The sequence below is a fragment of the Lethenteron reissneri genome, chromosome 17, assembly GCF_015708825.2.
Source record: "Lethenteron reissneri isolate LAM-NWPU_2019-01 chromosome 17, ASM1570882v1, whole genome shotgun sequence".
NCBI lineage: Eukaryota > Metazoa > Chordata > Hyperoartia > Petromyzontiformes > Petromyzontidae > Lethenteron > Lethenteron reissneri.
Genome location: NC_083795.1, coordinates 7,647,441 through 7,666,808, shown reverse-complemented (window position 1 = coordinate 7,666,808; position 19,368 = coordinate 7,647,441). Strand labels below are relative to the sequence as shown.

Here is a 19,368-nt window from a genome sequence, read left to right as displayed (position 1 = left end):
CGAAACGCATGTCACGTGGAGTCACGAGTGTACACGGCTTCAATTTCAAGCTGAATCTGTCCGGCTCGGCGACCCAAGAAATATTTTCCAACACGGCGTATCACATCCAAGTCGACGTCTCGCTATAGCCATGGCTACGACCAGTCACTCGCCTGCATCAGTCTGCAAACGACTCGTAAATAGTCAGTGCGAAATTAAGCCCTGTGAGTGTATGCAAAAGATTTAATGACAGAAAAAAATTGTCATATATTTTCGACTATTTCCACTTGATATTTGCGCATTTAAAATTGGCTGACATTACATTCGCTGATGTAAACAAGTGTAGCTGGCTCAAAGACAATTTCCAATTCATGCACTTCATGCAATGATTTATTAACTCTGATTAAAAAAATAAAACCCGCAAAGCTTTGCTTTAAAAATGAAACACATCACGGTGGATGATCGTGCTTTGTCTGGGCGACGGCTGTACTTCAATAAAAAAACACCAATTATTTATGATGAGGATAATAATTACTATGAAAACATTGGCTTTAGTGGTAACAAACACAATAACTGCGATGATCAGTATTATATCGACCATCATCATAATCGGCATCAATGGGACTCACCCATTGAGGAATTGTGAAAACGGAATATAATGTCTGCGGGAATCACCCAGACCTATTCACCATCATCAGCCATGTTCAATCCACTGCTGCACAAAGGCTTTCGAAAGCCATGCCACAATCAAGCTGGCACCTCCGTGCCAGCTGATTTCGCTGCTCTGTCTCTACTGTGGGTGGTATCTCGTGTGCGCTCTTATTCTGATGTAGCGACGCACAAAATAGTATTGCACGGCGACACCATGCTGCGTATTGTCATCTATATTGAATGATGTTGGCATTGATGCACAATTTGGTAAAGTATCACTTTCATGCAAAACACATTTAATGAATGTGATGCGCTCTCATGATTGAGATGAATATTTTTTTAAAAACCCAACAATATTGTAACATGTACTTAGAAACATTAATGCGTTTCACTTAAATGTGGTTTTAACTTACAATGCTACAATTAATGTTTCTGCGAGAAATAGATGTCCATTACTTTCCACTTCATTGAATGCTACGGATGCTATTCTTTCCACTTAATTACAACCCAGGTTCTAAAGCGAATATCGTTTCGAATGAAATCCCAGTTTCGCTTGTAATTTGAGTGTCAATATGATTTTTTGTACTTAAGCCCAGAAAATGAAGGCATTTACTCATGTAGAAGCCAACATTGTTTTTTCATTGCGAAAATAAGCTCCTCAAAGGAAAGATGATTAAGGACCACATGACGTTGACACTCGCTCTGCCGAGTTGACGACGCCACCGCGTGCAGAGCAGTTCCTCGCATCCCATCGCATGAAAAACTCAGTCTCTCCCGTTCACGCGCGTATGGAACTCATTACACTTTCATTTCCCCTTTGGTTCACGGCCAGGAAAACAATAGCACAGCAGCCAAACTCAAGCAACAATGCAAACATCAGAGTACGGTGAAACCCTTCGGTTGGGCATAGAGCTGTCAGAGATATTGGGAACGCACACAGCATAAAACCCACAAAGAGCATGTATCGTAAGTGTGTTTTAATAATAATAATATACCTTGAAGATATTTTTTTCTTAGATAATGATTAGCCGCATTAAATAGGGCAAAAAGCTATAGGTTGAAATGTGAAAGTTTTCACGAGCGGCCTCGGTAACAGGAAACCACATCTGAATTCCATAACGGTCTCTCTCATATATTCCACACAAAAAAAAAAGAGTCTGTGGATGAAAATCACAGCGCACGGCAATTACCACAATTTACGACCAGAAGCCCAATCATGTAAATTGTCAGCCAATCATACTGGAATGTATCTCGAAAGCACCGCCAGGTCCGATTGAACCTTTAATAAACCGGGCACTCATACGATCCGCTCGGCATTGATGCATTAAAATAAGATCTAGCGTTTTAACGCTAAACAGCGACAATCTTTGGGCCATGGGCTTCTCTAATCGTGCAGTCTCTGAATCACGTCGCGTCCGAATGGAGATGTAAAAGAAACCGTGTTTGCTTCAACTGCATGCGACGCAATAATTGTTATTATTGTTACGAAGATCTGCGAAAGAATGAGCTGAAATATTTGAATAAAATCTTTATATAAATAAATATGTGTGTGTGTGTATATATAGACACGTTGCTGATCATTCTGCATGTTGCGAGTCGCTTCATTGCTTGAGTATGTTTATGCAAAACACGAGTCGTCGATGAATCGCCTACTGAAAGTGACTGCGTCAGAAAATGGAATGTGGATTTAATGCGAAAGCAGCTGTTAATTTAATGTTTAAATCTTTTTTGCAGGAAAAAAACAATATTCTTAAGGCTGCCAAAAAAAGCGTACATAAAATTCAATCCATCATTTAAAAATATATATTTAATTTCATAAAAAAAACTGTTTGAGTAATGTGTTTTGCGCATGGCATTTTTGCTAATAAAATGAAATTGCACATTTTGCTTATTTTTGCTTATTTTTCCAGATGCCATGCATTTGTTGCTTTAAATAAAGCAACATCAGACCAGTTTAAGTAGAATGGTTTAATCATAACAAACTCCCCCCTCCCCTCCTGTGGAATAAAAGCACCCAAGAAAATGAAATCAGCAGAAAGTGGGTTACTTCACTTTACTTAAAAGCAATTTTCACTTCTGCACTCCACAATTGCAGCTTAATTTTTGCTCAACGGCCGTGAACTCCCAGGCAAGGTTGCTCGCTCAGAAACATTTCCGAACGGCTCTCTTAAAAGTTAAAGCGTCAGCTCATTTCCGATCCGCGTTCTTTATCGGCTTCTGCAGGGCCATCCCAATTCCACGGGACACTACTTTTTTGTTTTGTTCCAACGGCAATCGCAATCAAAACACAATGGAGGGGTGAGGCCTCGGATGCCCGTAACAGCACATAGTGAACCGGATGACGGCCACGACGCTTGGGAATACATATTTTTTTTGTTCCACCGGTTCTCCTGTTCCCTTGGCCACAGGAAACTTCTGAAAAAGCCACGTCCTGAAAAAAAAAATTTCTCCGGAGGGCCACCGAGGTTATGGGCAGGGCCATGCGCAGACGCGCAACCAGAACTCGAACTTTGAGTGACACCTCTCGTTCTTGTGAATCGGCAGCAGAGGAGGTGCCCCAACGACGGGTTTATTTCTTGATGGAGCCATGGACGAAATCCGCCGTGCTACGATTGCTCGAGTCGAAACCGCCGTGCCGCAATCATTTCCCGCTGAACCAAGAGAGAGAGAGAGTGAATGAGAGAGCGCGCGCGAGCAGAGCTAGCGACCCTACGATACAACAGCTCGGACTAAAGCCGCCACGATACGATACCTGGGATTGAAACGGATCACGTCGACATACGCCGCTGCTGAAAAGACACTTTAAGGATATTTATTTAGTCAGCACTGCTCGATTGTTTTCCCCCGCGCCTTTCTTTTGTCATCGCCCCATGTGCACAGGCACATGGGTCACTGTTGTTGTTGTTATTGGACGCGCCACGTGCTCACACATGACAGCCGTATCAGTTACACCACAGAACTCATCCCCAGCGCGCGGTGCTCGCAGCTTCGGGGGTTACGTGGAGTTGAGCGGTGATACTGATTCTGCTCGCTTCCCTTCTCCAGCTGTGGTGGCGCGGACGCAGCCAGAACAAAAGGTTCAACCGACCTGCCCCGCGCGTGGACTCGTACGGACAACCTTCTTGTCAATCCGCTGCAGGGTGGATGAGTGCCTCGCCACACATCGTGCGCGCTTTTGCGGGGGCGATTTGATCATTTGGTGATATATTTCACCGTGCGAGTCTGTGCGGGTTTAGTGAAGGCGGTCCGGAGAGCATTGGCCTGGAAGTTTGGCAGTAAACAGAGCACACATCGATGGATTGTGTGGCCCCTCGCGCAGCATCAGCCCCCTCGCGCGGGTCCCGCCCTGGGGAGCCGTGGCAATGCGTGCTGGTGGTGGTGGTGGTAGTTGGTGGTGGTGGTGGTGTTGTTATGCACATGCAACTGAACACGTCAAAAAACACGAAGCGAGCAAAAAGAAGGCAGCGAGACACAGAGACTGAGATCTCTGCCGCGTGGGCGGAGGAAATCATGTCTCGTAAAGGATGATGCTGGACTGTGGACATGTAGCCGAGCGCACAAGAGGAGTGAGAGCTCGGCTCTGAGCCTTGATGTGATCCAGCCAAGCATCGGTGACAAGGTGTGCGTGTGTGGGTGTGCGTGTGTGTGTACGTGTGTGTATGTGTGTGTGTGTATGTATGTGTGTGTGCGTGTGTGTGTGTGCGTGTGAGTGTGTGTGTACGTGGTAGTGTAGCGGTTAGTGTAGCGGTTAGCGCACTGCACTACGAACTTGGCGACCCGGGTTCGATTCCCGCTCACGACAAACACCAGTGACGATTATCTGAACCGGTCCTGGGCCTCAAATGAGTACCTGGTGCGGTGTGTAAACATCGCCGCTAGGGAGACAAAGGCGGTCGGGCGTGGTGCTGGCCACTCACCCCCTCGTGTACCGTTCCGGCCTTCATAGGTGCTCGCTAACAGCACTTTCCCCTACAGTCTGTTAAGGCTATACGGGGGATCTTTATTTTTGTACGTGTGCGTGCGTGTGTGCGTGCGCAGGCGCGATCACGGAGTGCCAAGCAAGGGTCAATCGCAGGCCGTCGCGAGCTACGAGCCGGTCGCAGCATCCCTTGAATCAATCAAGACAAGGCTCATGTCACATGCAGACACTGCGTGCGCATCACCCACTGCTTGCCTATGATGGTCATAATAACAAGAGTTAAAATCGTTTTTGTTTGTTGAGTTTTTGAGCCAGTTGGCCAGGATTGGGCAAGGACACTTTTTACCCAGGCAATTGGAGAGTACACATTGTATATTTCTTGACTCGTTTCCATAACCACAATTACATGTTTAAAAATGCACAATTTTAAAATATTTAAATATACAATTCAAAATAATTAATAAAATGACATTGTGCGAAAAATGTAAATGTTATCAATGATTCCCATAATATCTGGGACAGATTAAAGTCTTGTCAAACACGATTTGTCATCAATCCACTGCTGGATGAAAACCTTCCCCTGCAGTGTCGGTAATTCGCAGTTTTTTTTTACAATATTTCAAAGGGCTGGTCAGTGAGGACTGGTGGAGGGATGTGTGTAATGTAAGCCATGGCAGGGAACTGAACTCAAGCTTCCAGGTGTGTAGTGCGTTGCGCGAACCAAAGTGCCACCGCTACGACCCCTTAATTATCCTTTATTTAACAAAGTAAATCAAAATCCAGGCTCATGTGAATAATTTCCTCTTTTGCAGGGGAAACGTGTATTCTGTTGATTGCATTATATTGGATCCAATGACTTGATAAGTACCCGATTACAAGTGCTCCATTGTATTTACAAGGAATATTTAAGGGCATCGTCGTAGCCACAATCGAGTCCACGTGGCCACAATGAGGCGCTTGTGTTTCGCTCGTTTCAACTGCGAGAAGCAGTGTCTCTGCAACGTAGCATGTGATGTGCACAAATTGGGAAAACATGTGCTGTTTTGGCACGAGAGATCTTTGCCCGATTCACATTTGTCCCCGCAGACACTGGCGTTGAGGACCACGGCGTCTTAGCTTTGACCAGAATTAGCAATTAATCACAATTTGAAGTACCGTATTCTCCAGAGTATAAGATGCTCCAAAAAGTAAAAAAAAAACACCCGACCCCAAAAACATGTGCCAGGTGTCAATAAAGTTGTCCAAAAGACAAAAACACACACAAACACCGACTGGATTATAAGACGCAACCACCAACTTGCACGTGGAAGAGAGTACGTCGTAATCCGGAGAATACGGCATCATTACAATTGACCTTCTCCACGTGTTTATAATGCCTCTGGGCTGTAAACAACTAAACACGTAACCTTTGTTTAACAGTGCCACCCCGGCCTTGGAAATCCTAGCGTAATTGCAGTTCCGTTTGGGGTTTTGTGTTTACTGAAGCCGCCGGTTTTTTTTTTGCGAGCGCAATTAAAGCCTCTCCTTGAGTGACATTTGAGAACAAGAGACCTTATTAATGGGATATAATTAACCAATCACGCCTATTGCCGTAAAAAAATTGTAAGAGGGTCTTCCAAATATATATATATATTTTTACAGCCACACAACCAATGTAGAATTTGACAAAATGAACCCTTCCCAGGAGCGTAACGATCGTGGGGGCATGTCGTGCCTTGCCCCCCCCCCCACCCCCTGGTCGCCAAAGCTATGAGATTTTAATTTTCAACAAGAGTGTAAAAGAACAACAACAACAAAATACGAATTTAAATGTATTTTCATGAAAATGCTTTCATTTACGTTTTACGTTTTATTTCAATTTCATTAGAGCAGTGACGTTCGGCTTCCGCAAATTGCACAAATCAAATATTGGGGCCCCACCTGACCGATTGCCGCACCCCCTGAGCTAACAATGTCGTTACGACACTGCCCACAATGCACGCGATATCATCAGCTATCAGAAGCCAAGCCCACTGGAGCCTGCAGAGTGCTTGTGTATATAAACGACCATTGTGCGTAATAGGTGGTATAGGCTGTGGTGCTATGTTGAGCGCAGTGCAGCAAACTCCACTGATTGTACCGTATGTCTATGCTACCACATGCATGCCCACCGGTCTCATCAACTCACACTTACCAGCTGGGTGAAGTATGGTTAAACAGCCCATAGCCTGCACGGCATGAGGAGGCCCTTAGCCAACAATGGATTGACAAAAGGGCTGCACGCGCTTATGCAACCAAATAGGCCTGCCAATTTACTCAGTGGTTAATAAGACCCAACTTCTCTTGTCGCTAGCAGCTGGGAAAACTTTGGAACGTAAGACCAGCAAATACTTGTACAGACCTTGTGTCAATCCACTGTGCTTGTGAACCTGGCCACCTGAGTTTGACTCCTGAACACAGCTAACATCGGCGCCCGGTGATATCTGAAGCCTTTAACCAACCCGCATTAAGCCACGTGGTGAAGTATGGTCAAACAATCCCCCGTGACCGACACGGCGTGCCGAGGCCTTGTCAAGCAGTGGGTTGACAGAAGAGCTGTCCGCTATGAACTGGTGGGACCATTGCTAACGATAATTATTTTCAAGTATATTTAATGCGCTAGACATGTTGAAAGGTACGAATAACAATGGAAAAAGTCAACATGACCAGTGTGCGTATAACAATAGCAAAAGTCAACATGACCCTAATCTATCAGCTGAAGTTCTTGCTTAATCCCAATCGTTTAAATGAAGCCTCACAACAGACGCGTTCCAATTGATGGCGCAATGACTCCTGTGAATGCACATCAGTGAGGAGTAGTGACGCAGTGGGTTAACACACCGCACTATGAACCCAGCGACCTAAGTTCAATTGCCTGACCATCTCTATCGTCAGTGGCGAGTGATATCTGAACTGGTCTTCGCCAATGTGCAATGACCAGCGTGGTAAAGTCAAATGAACCCCAATGGCCGCTATAGCGTGGGAAAGACTTAATCCTGCAATGGACTGAAAAATGGCTTAATTATTGCATCATCTGTTTATGAATAATGCACATCAAAACAAGGCTAACTGATGTAGCAAACGAATACAGCTGCCAATCATCGAAACACAACGAAGTAAAAGGTATAATGAGCCATCGATTGATCGATTAACAATGAATATTTATGGTCATGATACATGCAATGGAATAGTGCGTCAAAATCAATGTTTTTTAGATGCGTATGTGTTGGATGCAATGGGCTTCGTGTAGACACGAGTGTCCACTACATTTCCCACCAAAAAGCTCAGCCCCTGAATATTGACAGTTCATTGGATAAACCAGGGGGACGGGATCAATAGCTACAACCCAACTGGGAACAGATTGCAAATTCCATAATTGGACACTTACGAGAGTTGGACGTACATTTCAGACACTTCAGAGATGTGGGTAATCGTGAGTTTGACCATCAATTTGCTTCTTCTACCGGGGTATTAGTATGTCGACCAATCAGGACTGTGGTTCGGATAGAAAAAAACTTATCCACCTCTCTTGATGAGGGAGAAACGCTCATAAAGCACCACGGGTTTCAGACGTAATCGTGCGAAATACTATTTCACCTTCGCTAGGATGGTAATGGTCCATTGAGTTTCATAATAGATGTGTTCCGTAAATAAGCCATATTTTCTTAAACGCGAGTTAATTACCTTGAAAATAACACCCAGTATGTATTATTTGCATGATTAATGCAATTTGACTGTGAGTTTGCCTAATTCGTGGAACTGCTTGATTGTAAAACAAAAAAACCCAACAGAAAAACAGCCATGCTATTTAGAATCTCAATACGCTTTGAGCCCATTGATTGCAAGACGTTCAAAAGCACAGGACTTATTTTAGATGATGGCAAATTGCTAAACAACTCTGAAAACACAAGACATCCATCTACATGGCCGCATTCCTTAAAAGGCCTCTGAGATTGTAAACATCTCGCAAGCCGACAGGGCGGATGGACTCCTCCCACGTGTTTCCCCGTGCAGGACGTGGCCGCTCGTAGTCCTGCGCGTGCTCTTAAAAGTATCGCAAGAATTCATCAACAAAAGTTCTTTGAAGTCCAACAAACGATTTGATGGCGACAAATTTACTGCGTTGAGCACGAATGCCGCGCTAATCTGCGCCTTGCTGATAATTATTCGTCAAAAATTTGGTCAACAAAAAAGTTTGCTTCATCGTTGGGAGGGTTGGACACCACAATCTGGCCAGAATTTCCAGAGAATGAATATACAACAAACCAAAAAACAAATATATTAAACTGTTACCACTTCCCACAATAATAGCTGTGTCATTAATTGATTAAAATCTTGAAGACAAAACTTCTTACCCAACGTCATGTTCTTTAAAGCGGCGTCCTCAGGCTCGCTCATGTCGTCTGTCGGAGAATGGGGGTGCAGGGCGGCGGGGGGGGGGGAGCTCCGAGATTAATCTCGAACTTGTGCCGAGGTGTGGACAGACAGACGAGAGAAGCGCTACTCTTAGCTGTAGAGAGACCAGCGCACGCGCGCGCGTGTGTGTGTGTGAGTGTGTGTGACGCGAGTAGTAGCAGCAAACGCTCCCTTTCCCCCCTCCCCAACTCTCTCTCCGAGGCAGGAAGTGAGCCGACCACTCCAAGACGTTTACAAACTCCCCCCCCCCTCCCAAAAAAATGACGAAAAATGGAGAGAGAGAGAGAGAGAAGAGAGAGAAAAAATGGGTCTCAAACTTCCTGTACAGATTAAACGCAGCTGCCCGCTTTGTCTTGGAACCGCTGTTGGTCACGGGTCGCTTTCAAAGCGCACCGTTCGGTGTCGCGGCACACGTAGTAGCGTCGGGTGTATTGTGGTTCACTTAAAAACAAGAACCTCTCTCCGTTACTCAGGGCCTCCTCCTCCTCCTCTATGACCGACCGCGTCACCTGATTTTAGTTTCCCGCCCCCCCCCCACCTCCGGGCAGACCTATAATAATGTCAGTGACACTTATGCCCAGAGCCGCCTGTGTGTTTAACAAGTGAAGGGGTGGGGAACGCAAGGGATATGAGGGTGGTGGTTAGCGATGGGATGACTGCAGAGGGGAGAGAGAGAGGGGAGAGGGTACGAAGGGGCAGAGGAAGAGGGATTGTGATGGGTGGGATGGTGGTGGGTCGGTGGGTGGGGGTACTTTGGGTAGAAGGAAGGGTGCAGTAGAATCGGGCATTGGCCACTACCACCACCACTATAAACACGAGGAAGCCATCTGGGGGAGGCAGGAGGGGGTTTGAGAGCTGGCTCCACACTGCGGGAGGAAAAGGGTGGTCTTGCATTCCAAGCTCTGTGCTCCCTGAACTCCACGTACAGATGGCTCTCATTATTTACGGATCCTTGCAGCAGCCCCCGAGTAGAGCCGCACAAACACCTCTCTCGTTGCGCGCTCTCTCCCCCAGGTCTGCTCCTCTGTCTGTCCCAGCTGAGCGCTGCATCATAACCGACAGGGCGGTTATAGTCTCAGGAGCCATTGTTTATGCTGTGCAAAAAAAAAAACTTCCCGGCAGATGTTTTATGTTGATTTACAGGAAAGCTTTACGCGACGTTGCCGCTTCGCATGATTTTTTTTGTTCCTCTGCTCTTAAGATGATGTATTACTTCCACCAAACATTGTACGTTTGGAAATGTTCTTGTGAAACCTATCGTCGTCATCAATCCTCATCAGCCATCGGCAATACTCCGCTGTTGGATGAAAGCCTCCTCGAGTCGCAAACCAATATATCACGGTCACGTGATGCAACGATCCACTTAGCACCATTTAACAAGTAACGATATCAGTTATAACACGTGCATTCAACAAAGTTCGTACTGATTACAATTCTGTCTGTGAGTTGATGAGAAAAATGTGAGCGTTGTATAGAATTCACTGCATTTCGCATACAGTAAGCTGTCTTCTTTTGCACAACTCAAAGCTGTAAATGATGAGGGAGGCATCAAAAGGGCTTCGTGGTGCCGGTTGTAAAACCACAACTTTGAAGCAGGACGCGAACATGCGTCAAAAGAACTGTGCAAAAGGCCATCGGAATTTCATGAAGAAGCACATTGTGGTCATATTGTCTTAGATAATCATCAAATAAAATAGTTTTTTTTTATTTTTACGGTTCTGATGGGGTTTTTTTTTTGCATAATAAATTATGCACAACGGCTGTGTGCTCTTTACGCGCTTGTGTGTCTTGTTAGAAACTTTTGCACGGCTGTTGAACAGTAATGTACAGACACAGTTTGTTTTGATTATGCATGCACAGTGTGGAGTCAGCCCCAAGCACGGACTCAGTATTTCCTACAATAACTCATATTTATTTTTCTCCGTGATCATATTTCTTTGCCTTTTCCCCTCTCTCTACTTCAAAGTCAGGAGCTGTGCCAAGAAAACTTGTGAGCCATTACGTCATCCATACATAATCGAGACCCCGCTTGGATTTACTTTCTTGCAAACACTGTGCCATCTGTGACATCATCATTGTCATCGTCAGCATCATTAGCAATGATCAATCCACCGCTGGATGAAAGCCTCCCTAAGCTATCGCCATAACTCACGATCTTGCAATGTAATACTTGTGACATGACCTCATCCAATTAAGTGCAGCCCGGCTTTCATGAACAAAGACTTTGGATCAAAACTCAAGAACTGAAGCCAGGACAATTTTCATCGTACATTTTAGTGTTTTTTTATTATTATTATAAACCAACAATGCATAACAAGCGTACACGTGCGAATTAATATTATTTTGAGCAAAACTCACCGCAAGTAGTTTCTCTTTAGAAGGTTTATTTTATTTTTAAATGGCACGGCAAATTTTTTTTCGGATGACGTCGGGGTTAGATTCGGGTCAGCGCATTGCTGTGCCACTCAGAAGAAAAAAAATAATTTTTGAGAGGCGCGATTCCGTTCACCGGAGAGGCGTTCGAATTGCAGAAGGTGCGTAAATGCGGCCGCGACCAAAAGTCAAGACTCCCCTTTGTGTTCCCCTTTCCTCTGCATTTCACAGTAAAACTTTTCCCTGCCTCCCTCTCCGCCTCCCTCCCTCCCTCGCTCCCTCCTCATTTCCCCGCACGACCACACCCCTCCTTCTCAAAATACACACGCACGCACCAGCTCGCACACACATGCAAAACACGAAGCATCACCACCCCCCCACACTTTTAGGGCAAGTGCTGTGAGCGACTTGCACCCACGAAGGCCGGCATGGCCCACGAGGAGCTGCGTGGCCAACACCATGTCTCCCTCGTGACTATGTTCACACATCGAAACCAGGTACTCGCTTAAGGCTGAGTCGACACAGGGGAAGCCCAGGACCAGTTTAGATGTTGGCAGTGTGCGGGAATTGAACTCGGGTCGCTGGGTTCGCGAACCACTTCACTAGCGCCACGCACGTGCACTCACTCAGTGCACACACACAAAGACAACGATCCCCCGTATAGCCTTAACATACTGTCGGGAAAAGTGCTGTCAGCGAGCACCTATGAAGGCCACAACGGTACATGAGGGGGTGGGTGGCTAGCACCACACCCGACCGTCTTTGTCTCACGCTAGTGGCGATGTACTCATTTGAGGCTGAGTCGACCTAGGGGAGGCCCTTGCCCGGTTCAAAGAATCATCACTGATGTTGGCCGTGCGCGGGAATCGAACTTGGGTCGCCGGGTTCGAAGCGCAGCGCGCTAACCGCTACACTACCGCTCCCCATACACAGCGTGCACACACACTCACGTGCACACACACGTGCACACACACTCACGTGCACACGCACACACGCGTGCACACACATACGTGCACACACACGTGCACACACACTCACGTGCACACGCACTCACGCGTGCACACACACACGTGCACACACACTCACGTGCACACGCACACGTACACACACACACGCGTGTACATACACTCATGTGCACACACGCGTGCACACACACACACGTGCACACACACGTGCACACACACACACGTGCACACACACTCACGTGCACACACACGTGCACACACCCTCACGTGCACACGCACTCACGCGTGCACACACACACACGCGTGCACACACACACACACACGTGCACACACACTCACGTGCACACCCACACACGCGTGCACACACACACACGTGCACACACACACACACACGTGCACACACGCGTGCACACACACACACACACGTGCACACACACACGTGCACACACACACGCGTGCACACGCGCACTCACGCAACCCATCGCCTCAGCTTTCTCAACTTCCAATTCGCGTGTCACTTTCCTGCCCGCTCTTTAGTTTTTCTCTTTGCATAATGGTCTTTGCCGCAGGTTTTTATATTGCTGGTCGTTGTTTGTTTGTTGCCTTCTCGACAGACGTTTCGTTATCCCTCGCCACCAACAAACGGCTGGTTCATCTTCTTGGTTCTTTCGGTAAAGTCACGTAGAAGGAAAATAATAAAATAATAAAAATAAAGCGTAATAAAATAATTCTCACGACGTTTCGGCCACAACGCAAGCAGCCGTCTTCAGGTGGAGAACAGGTCTGTCGGTGAATCCCTGCAGTCACGAAAGCTTTAAATCGAAACGGCTGGTTGCTTCTTTCGATCCGCTCCGCACTGAGCAGGCGAGCGGGCTCAAACGTGAAGAAGAAAAAACCCCACTCTGCTCTTGCAATTGGTAACAAACCTTTCTTTGCAAGTCTCCTTCAACGAGAACTTAGGACAGAGTTGGGAGACCTTTAACAGTCGTTTTCATTGCAGATTCAAATCTCTCGCGCGGCTTCAAAACGAGAACAAATCGGACGCTCGATCCATCTCGCCGCGCTGCGGCCACGCGGCTACACGAGGTGCACCGCTTTCTAAATCGCCGCTCCGCTTGAGAAAGTTGCCCCTTTTGTTGACACCCCGCGTGGACATCAGAGCGGACGTTGCAAAACCATCGGAGGGCTCCATCACAACGTACTCAAATTGTAAATGTTGTGGCTTCAACACATCGGTGGGCTAAAGCAGTGAACTAATTGTCTTTTGTCAACGTGACACTTTTTTACTGATTGGCCGTGTCGGGTGGTGGAGGGTTATGACACATTTATAAATAACGCGATCTAAACCCAAAACGTTGATTATGAATAACATTGGTCGCGAAAGCCTACGTGTTAAACTGCGTAAGCAACATCACGAACGATCTAAATAACCGTTCGCGTCAACAAGCGCAAGTTTTGCTGCTGTTGTTGTTGTTGCTGTGGCAAACACACAAACAGCACTTACACCTCGAACTGCCAAGCACGCCAGCTCCTCTGGCGCCTGTAACGTATTAGGACAAGCTGACCGGCATCGTTGTGCGCCGCATTGCTGTGTCTTGCCCAGTAGGGCTTTGCGTGGTTGGCATGGGTCCTGGTGCAAGGGATTAAATAGGGGCCCTCTTTGTCCAATGCCTCTTCATGGCCCAGCACCTGGGCCCCCTGCGGCCTTGTGGGGCCTTCGTGCACCTGCACCAGCTGTGCACTCGATCGCTACGCCACTGGTAGGGGGACTGAGGCAGCTATTAAGTTCTTTCGGTAAAGTCACGTAGGTAAAAAATGAAATTAAAATTTATAAAAAAATAAAAACAATAAAAGCACGACGTTTCGTCACTTGATACCGATTTTTTGCTGTGACAGTTTCACCTGAAGACGAAAGCTTGTGTTGCCTCCAAATCGTCGTGATTTTTTAATTTAATTTATTTATTTATTTTAATTTCATGTTTTACCTACGTGAATTTACCGAAAGAACTAAGAGTATGAATCCTTGCAGTCACGAAAGCTTCAAATCTAGAATCTATTAAGTTGGCCACCGTCGTGTTGGATTCGGAGCGATTCAAATTACACGCAAACCAACTTGTTCATTTTTTAGAAATATTAATGGGTAAAACCATCGAACAAAGACGGTCACCGCATCGCGTGCTTACAGATGCACTTCTGCGGCCGTCTGGAACGCTCTTCCTTCCGATATTAGGAAGCCACTTGAGCTATGCACTTTTAAATCTAGATTGAAAACTCATTTAATTAGAAACGCTTCTCGTGTTTAGTCTGTTTTCCTTCCCCGCACCTCCGAGTAGCACTGTTGGCTATGTATGGTGCGAAAGAAGTTCAACATACATACAACACAAGTTGAAATGTGAAGAAGCAAGGAGAGGTTCATGCTTGGATTTACGCTGAAAGACAGAAAGATCAGCGGAAATAGAACTCGGGTGGCCGGGTTCGAAGCGCAGCGCGCTAACTGCTACACCACCGCACCCATACACGTGCACACACACACTCACGCACGCACACACGTGTGCACACACACTCGCACACACACTCACGTGCACACACACACTCACGTGCATACACACGCGTGCACACACACACACACGCGTGCACACACACACACACGCGTGCACACACACACACACGCGTGCACACACACACACACGCGTGCACACACACACACGCGTGCACACACACACACACTCGCGTGTACACTTGGATTTACGTTGAAAGACAGAAAGATCAGCACATGGATCGGAGAATAATTGCAAATTAGAGGCATCAATGAGATCAGAGATGCGAGTGGGCTGGCAGGACGCACATCGCCAGACGAGCCCAAGGAGGGAGTGCTGATTAATCGGGAGATTGAGCAATGATATCGGTTTATCCGCTCGAGTGAGATGGATAGTGGCATCATCATGAGACTGTGTGGGGGAGAGGCCATCAGCCAGCAGTGGATAGATCATGGCTCATGACTCATGCAATTACTTTGCTATGACTTCCTTACGCATGGGTTTACACCGTTAGCATTAATGTTTCATCGGTTTCACTTTTACTTCGCATTTTGTTTAGTGTCGTAAACATAAATAAAAAACGTAGAGCTCTTTGTCAATATAATGCTGCGTTATAAGAGTTGTTGTGTAGCGGTTCGCGCGCTGCGCTACGAACCCGGTGACCAGAGTTCGACTCCCATTCACGGCCAACACCAGCGACGATTATCTGAACTGGTCCTGGGCCACACCTAGGTCGGCTCAGCCTCAAACATTAGTACCTGGTGCGGTGTATAAAAACATCGCCACTGGGGAGACAAAGGCCGTCGGGCGTGGTGTTGGCCACTCACCCCCTCGTGTACCGTGCCAGCCTTCATAGGTGCTCGCTAACAGCGCTTTCTCCAACAGTCTGCTACTTCACCACACGGATCAGTATGGGTCAGTGGAGGGTGGTAGCCTCGAATTGAACTTAGTTCGGCTGGTTTCAGCATGCAGTGAAAAAAAGTCACCGCGCTTACAATCCCCCCTCTAGTATTGTATTAATCTGATAACATTCTTAAGTGTGTATACGCGTACTCTGCATCTGCGCGCACGCGCGCGCCCGCGTGTGTGTACGTACGTGTCTATAACACACATGGGACTGATCATAATAGGTCACTCCCTATTGAGGTCATAAAAAAATAACAGAGACGAAATTTGTGCATTCCTGATACCGGGCCAACCCCTACACTGGCACTAACATTGAGGCAGCCAAAGGGAATGCAAATATTATTTGCTCATAGGTCTTACAAATTGTGAGGGTTTCCAAAACACACCCGTTACCATTTTAACGTCTATTGACACCACCTTGGCTGAAATGTTCACCTATCTTACATTCTTCTAGTGCTTCTCGTTAAAAAAAAATAAACATTCCACAAGGGGCGGAGTGGTGGTGGCACGGTGGGTCGCGCGTGCCGCAAATAACCCGAGTTTGAAACCCAGCCAGGGCTAACATCAGTGGCGAGCGGAAAATGAACCGGGCATCCACGCTAACAAACCCGACAGCGACTGGCATGCTGAAGAAAAGTCGAAGAACCCCACCGAACTGGCATGGCATGAGGAAGCCCTTTTGTATAGGCAATCGGTGACAGGTCTCTGGGAGTTTATAACTCACTCTGCGAAAGCTCCAAAATTAAGATATATATGAGTCTCTATGTAAGTCGATGAGCCTCTACGTGAGTCTATGGGTCTCTGCGAAGCTGTATACACATCGACTGGCATGTAAATGGTATCTAAATGCGACCACATTCTCAAGTCGCTGTACAGCAACAGGAGGAAATATTTATCGATCGTGGACTGAGGAATGTTATTTTGTCTATATGTTGCGATGAATACATTCCACTTTTTAAATGACAATTTACTCTCGGACACAATACAGTAATAGCATCTAAAGTATTTACATTGGGAACAGTATACGCATAAATTTCGATTTAAAGCTTTCGTGACTGCAGGAATTCATCTTCTTAGTTCTTTCGGTAAAGTCACGTAAAATTATTATGTTTAATTTATTTTATTATTTTCTTCTACGTGACTTTACCGAAAGAACCAAGCAGAAGTATACGCATAGTCGGACTTAACTGCTCACTAAATATTTTCCAGAACGGGGACTTGGCTGCCTTGGAGGAGGCATTATTCGATATCGAGGCACTACCACTCGAGTACAACGCCTGGACATAATGATCCTACATTACCGTACCCTCTATTCACATTATCCTATGACCAGGTTTAGAGCCAAACAGGGAGAGATGAATGTGGTGTGGACAGAATCATTCACAGATGCAGTGTTCTGGATGGTTCCAGCTGAAGTGAAAAACTGTGTGTGTACACAGCGTAGCTACAAGCGATAATAATATCTAGAACTAAGTTTCTGAACATATAAGCATTTGCTTCACCCTATCTGGAAATTAAACAAGAGGTGTTAAGATGTTCAAACACAAAACAGATACCTATTGAAAGGCAAAAAGTCTGTTATTAACCACACACACTTGTGGCAAAACATGCAAACGAAACATGCTCTTACAATATATGCCCTCATGTCTTGGAGACTGATTGGCCTACAGCAGAGACAGCCTTCTGTATGGCGTTGTCTCACCAGTGTGAGACCAGCGAACGCCAAAAGGCGAACAGAACAAAGGCAATGTAGTTATAAACGTATTCATATCTCAGGTTGAGCAGTTATATCTATGGGAACTTTTTGCCAGCATCAATATGATGAGAGAGAGAGAAAACATAGAAACAGGAATCGGCTTCTTAGGGTGCGAAAATCGAATTTGTCAAACAACCAAGCAAGTGGGATGACATAAGGGTCGCGAACACGTGAATACACACGCCGCGCGCACAATGCCACAAATGCCAGGCATTTTCACGGCACGGAATATTCCTCGCTCCCTCTTACACATCCCCCTCCCCTCCCCTCCCGACACACAATCTCCAGCCAGACACGCGTTCCGGCGTGCCGAATATCCTGGCTATGAGCACCGCCCCCCCCCCCCGTACGTTGTGCTGGCTCCTCTTGCGGTGTGGCATGTGGCGCTTACAATAGTCGCGGCTGTAAAAACGCCCGCTCTCTGCGCAGCTGCATGGAAGAGTTTTCAGAGCTGACAGATTAGAGTTAGCAGCACCGCCAACTCTCTCCCGTTGCAACGATTATTTTGCTAACGTTTAATTTACTGGCGTTCAGGAAATATGCAGAATCTCCATGTGCTAGCGTTTTTTTTCTACTGTAACACTGCCAAGGTGTAGTTTTATTTGCAGCAGAACGAGTTTTTTAGGTTTTGATTTATCTCTGTATGCCAGTGCGTGCATGTGTTTGTGTGTGCGAGGCGTGGCACAGCTGCGCTACAAACCCGGCGACCCAGGTTCGATTCCCGCTCATGGCCAACCCCAGTGCCGATTATACCACCTAGGTCGACTCAGCCTAAAATGAGTACCTGGTGTGGTGTGTAAAAACATCGCTACTGAGGAGACAAAGGCGGGCGAGCGTGGTGCTGACCACCCACCCCCTCGTGTGCCGTTCCCACCTTCATAGGTGCTCGCTAAGAGCACGTGCTCTTACAGTCTGTCAAAGCCATAAAGCCGACGACTCTGATTCGATTCCCAAGCATGGCTAGCAGCAGTGGCGGGTGGTATCAGAGTCTCGCTCGCGTTCCCTTGCTAGGTTGACTCAACCTAGCAACACTGAGACAGTGTTGTAAAAAAAGTAAATAATTGGCGACGTTTCGGGCAATGGGTTCGATCCCGACCCTGACGCCTGCCGCATATTTGGAGTTTGCGTGTCTCTCTCCCCGTGGTCGCGTCGATTTTTCTCCCGGGTCTTTCGATTTTGCCCTCCATATTTATAAACATTAGTTTCGAGTATGTGGCTGCGATACATTCCCACGTGATAAGCCATTCTGTTGCGCTACCATTTGTGGCCAGGCCGATTCTGAAAAAGAGCCGACATAGCTCAGTGGGCCCTTACCAGGTAAAATACTAAATAGTTTAGATTTCGATTTAAAGCTTTCGTAACTGCAAGGATTCATCTTCTTGGTTCTTTCGGTAAAGTCATGTAGAAGGGAAATAATAAAATAATAAAAATAAAACATAATAAAATAATTCTCACGACGTTTCGGCCACAATGCAAGCAGCCGTCCTCAGGTGAAGAACAGGTCTGTCGGGACGGCTGCTTGCGTTGTGGCCGAAACGTCGTGAGAATTATTTTATTATGTTTTATTTTTATTATTTTATTATTTCCCTTCTACGTGACTTTACCGAAAGAACCAAGAAGATGAACATAGTTTAGAGTTTAGTTTACTCTTAGCTCTCGGGTGAGAGAGTTCCAGAGTCTGGGCGTTACTACGCGGGGAATAGCGAGGTCGCCCATCGACCAAAGCCTCTGTGAGCTGGGATCTTAGAGACCTTCAGGGGACATGATGGCCTCACGCACAGCACACGCACAGCACACGCACAGCACACGCACAGCACACGCACAGCACACGCACAGCACACGCACAGC

General features: G+C 46.5%; 1 protein-coding gene across 1 annotated transcript in view; it reads right to left on the bottom strand.

Annotated features, from left to right (window-relative positions):
- The window catches only part of LOC133343418 (heat shock 70 kDa protein 12B-like), a 47,776-nt gene extending 38,143 nt beyond the window's left edge, over positions 1 to 9,633 (bottom strand). Inside the window, exon 1 of the mRNA XM_061553001.1 lies at positions 8,923 to 9,633. Within this exon, the coding sequence (XP_061408985.1) occupies positions 8,923 to 8,965 (43 nt within the window). The 5' untranslated portion in view covers positions 8,966 to 9,633. The remainder of the gene's footprint in view (positions 1 to 8,922) is intronic.
- Between the last annotated feature and the right edge of the window lie 9,735 nt (positions 9,634 to 19,368).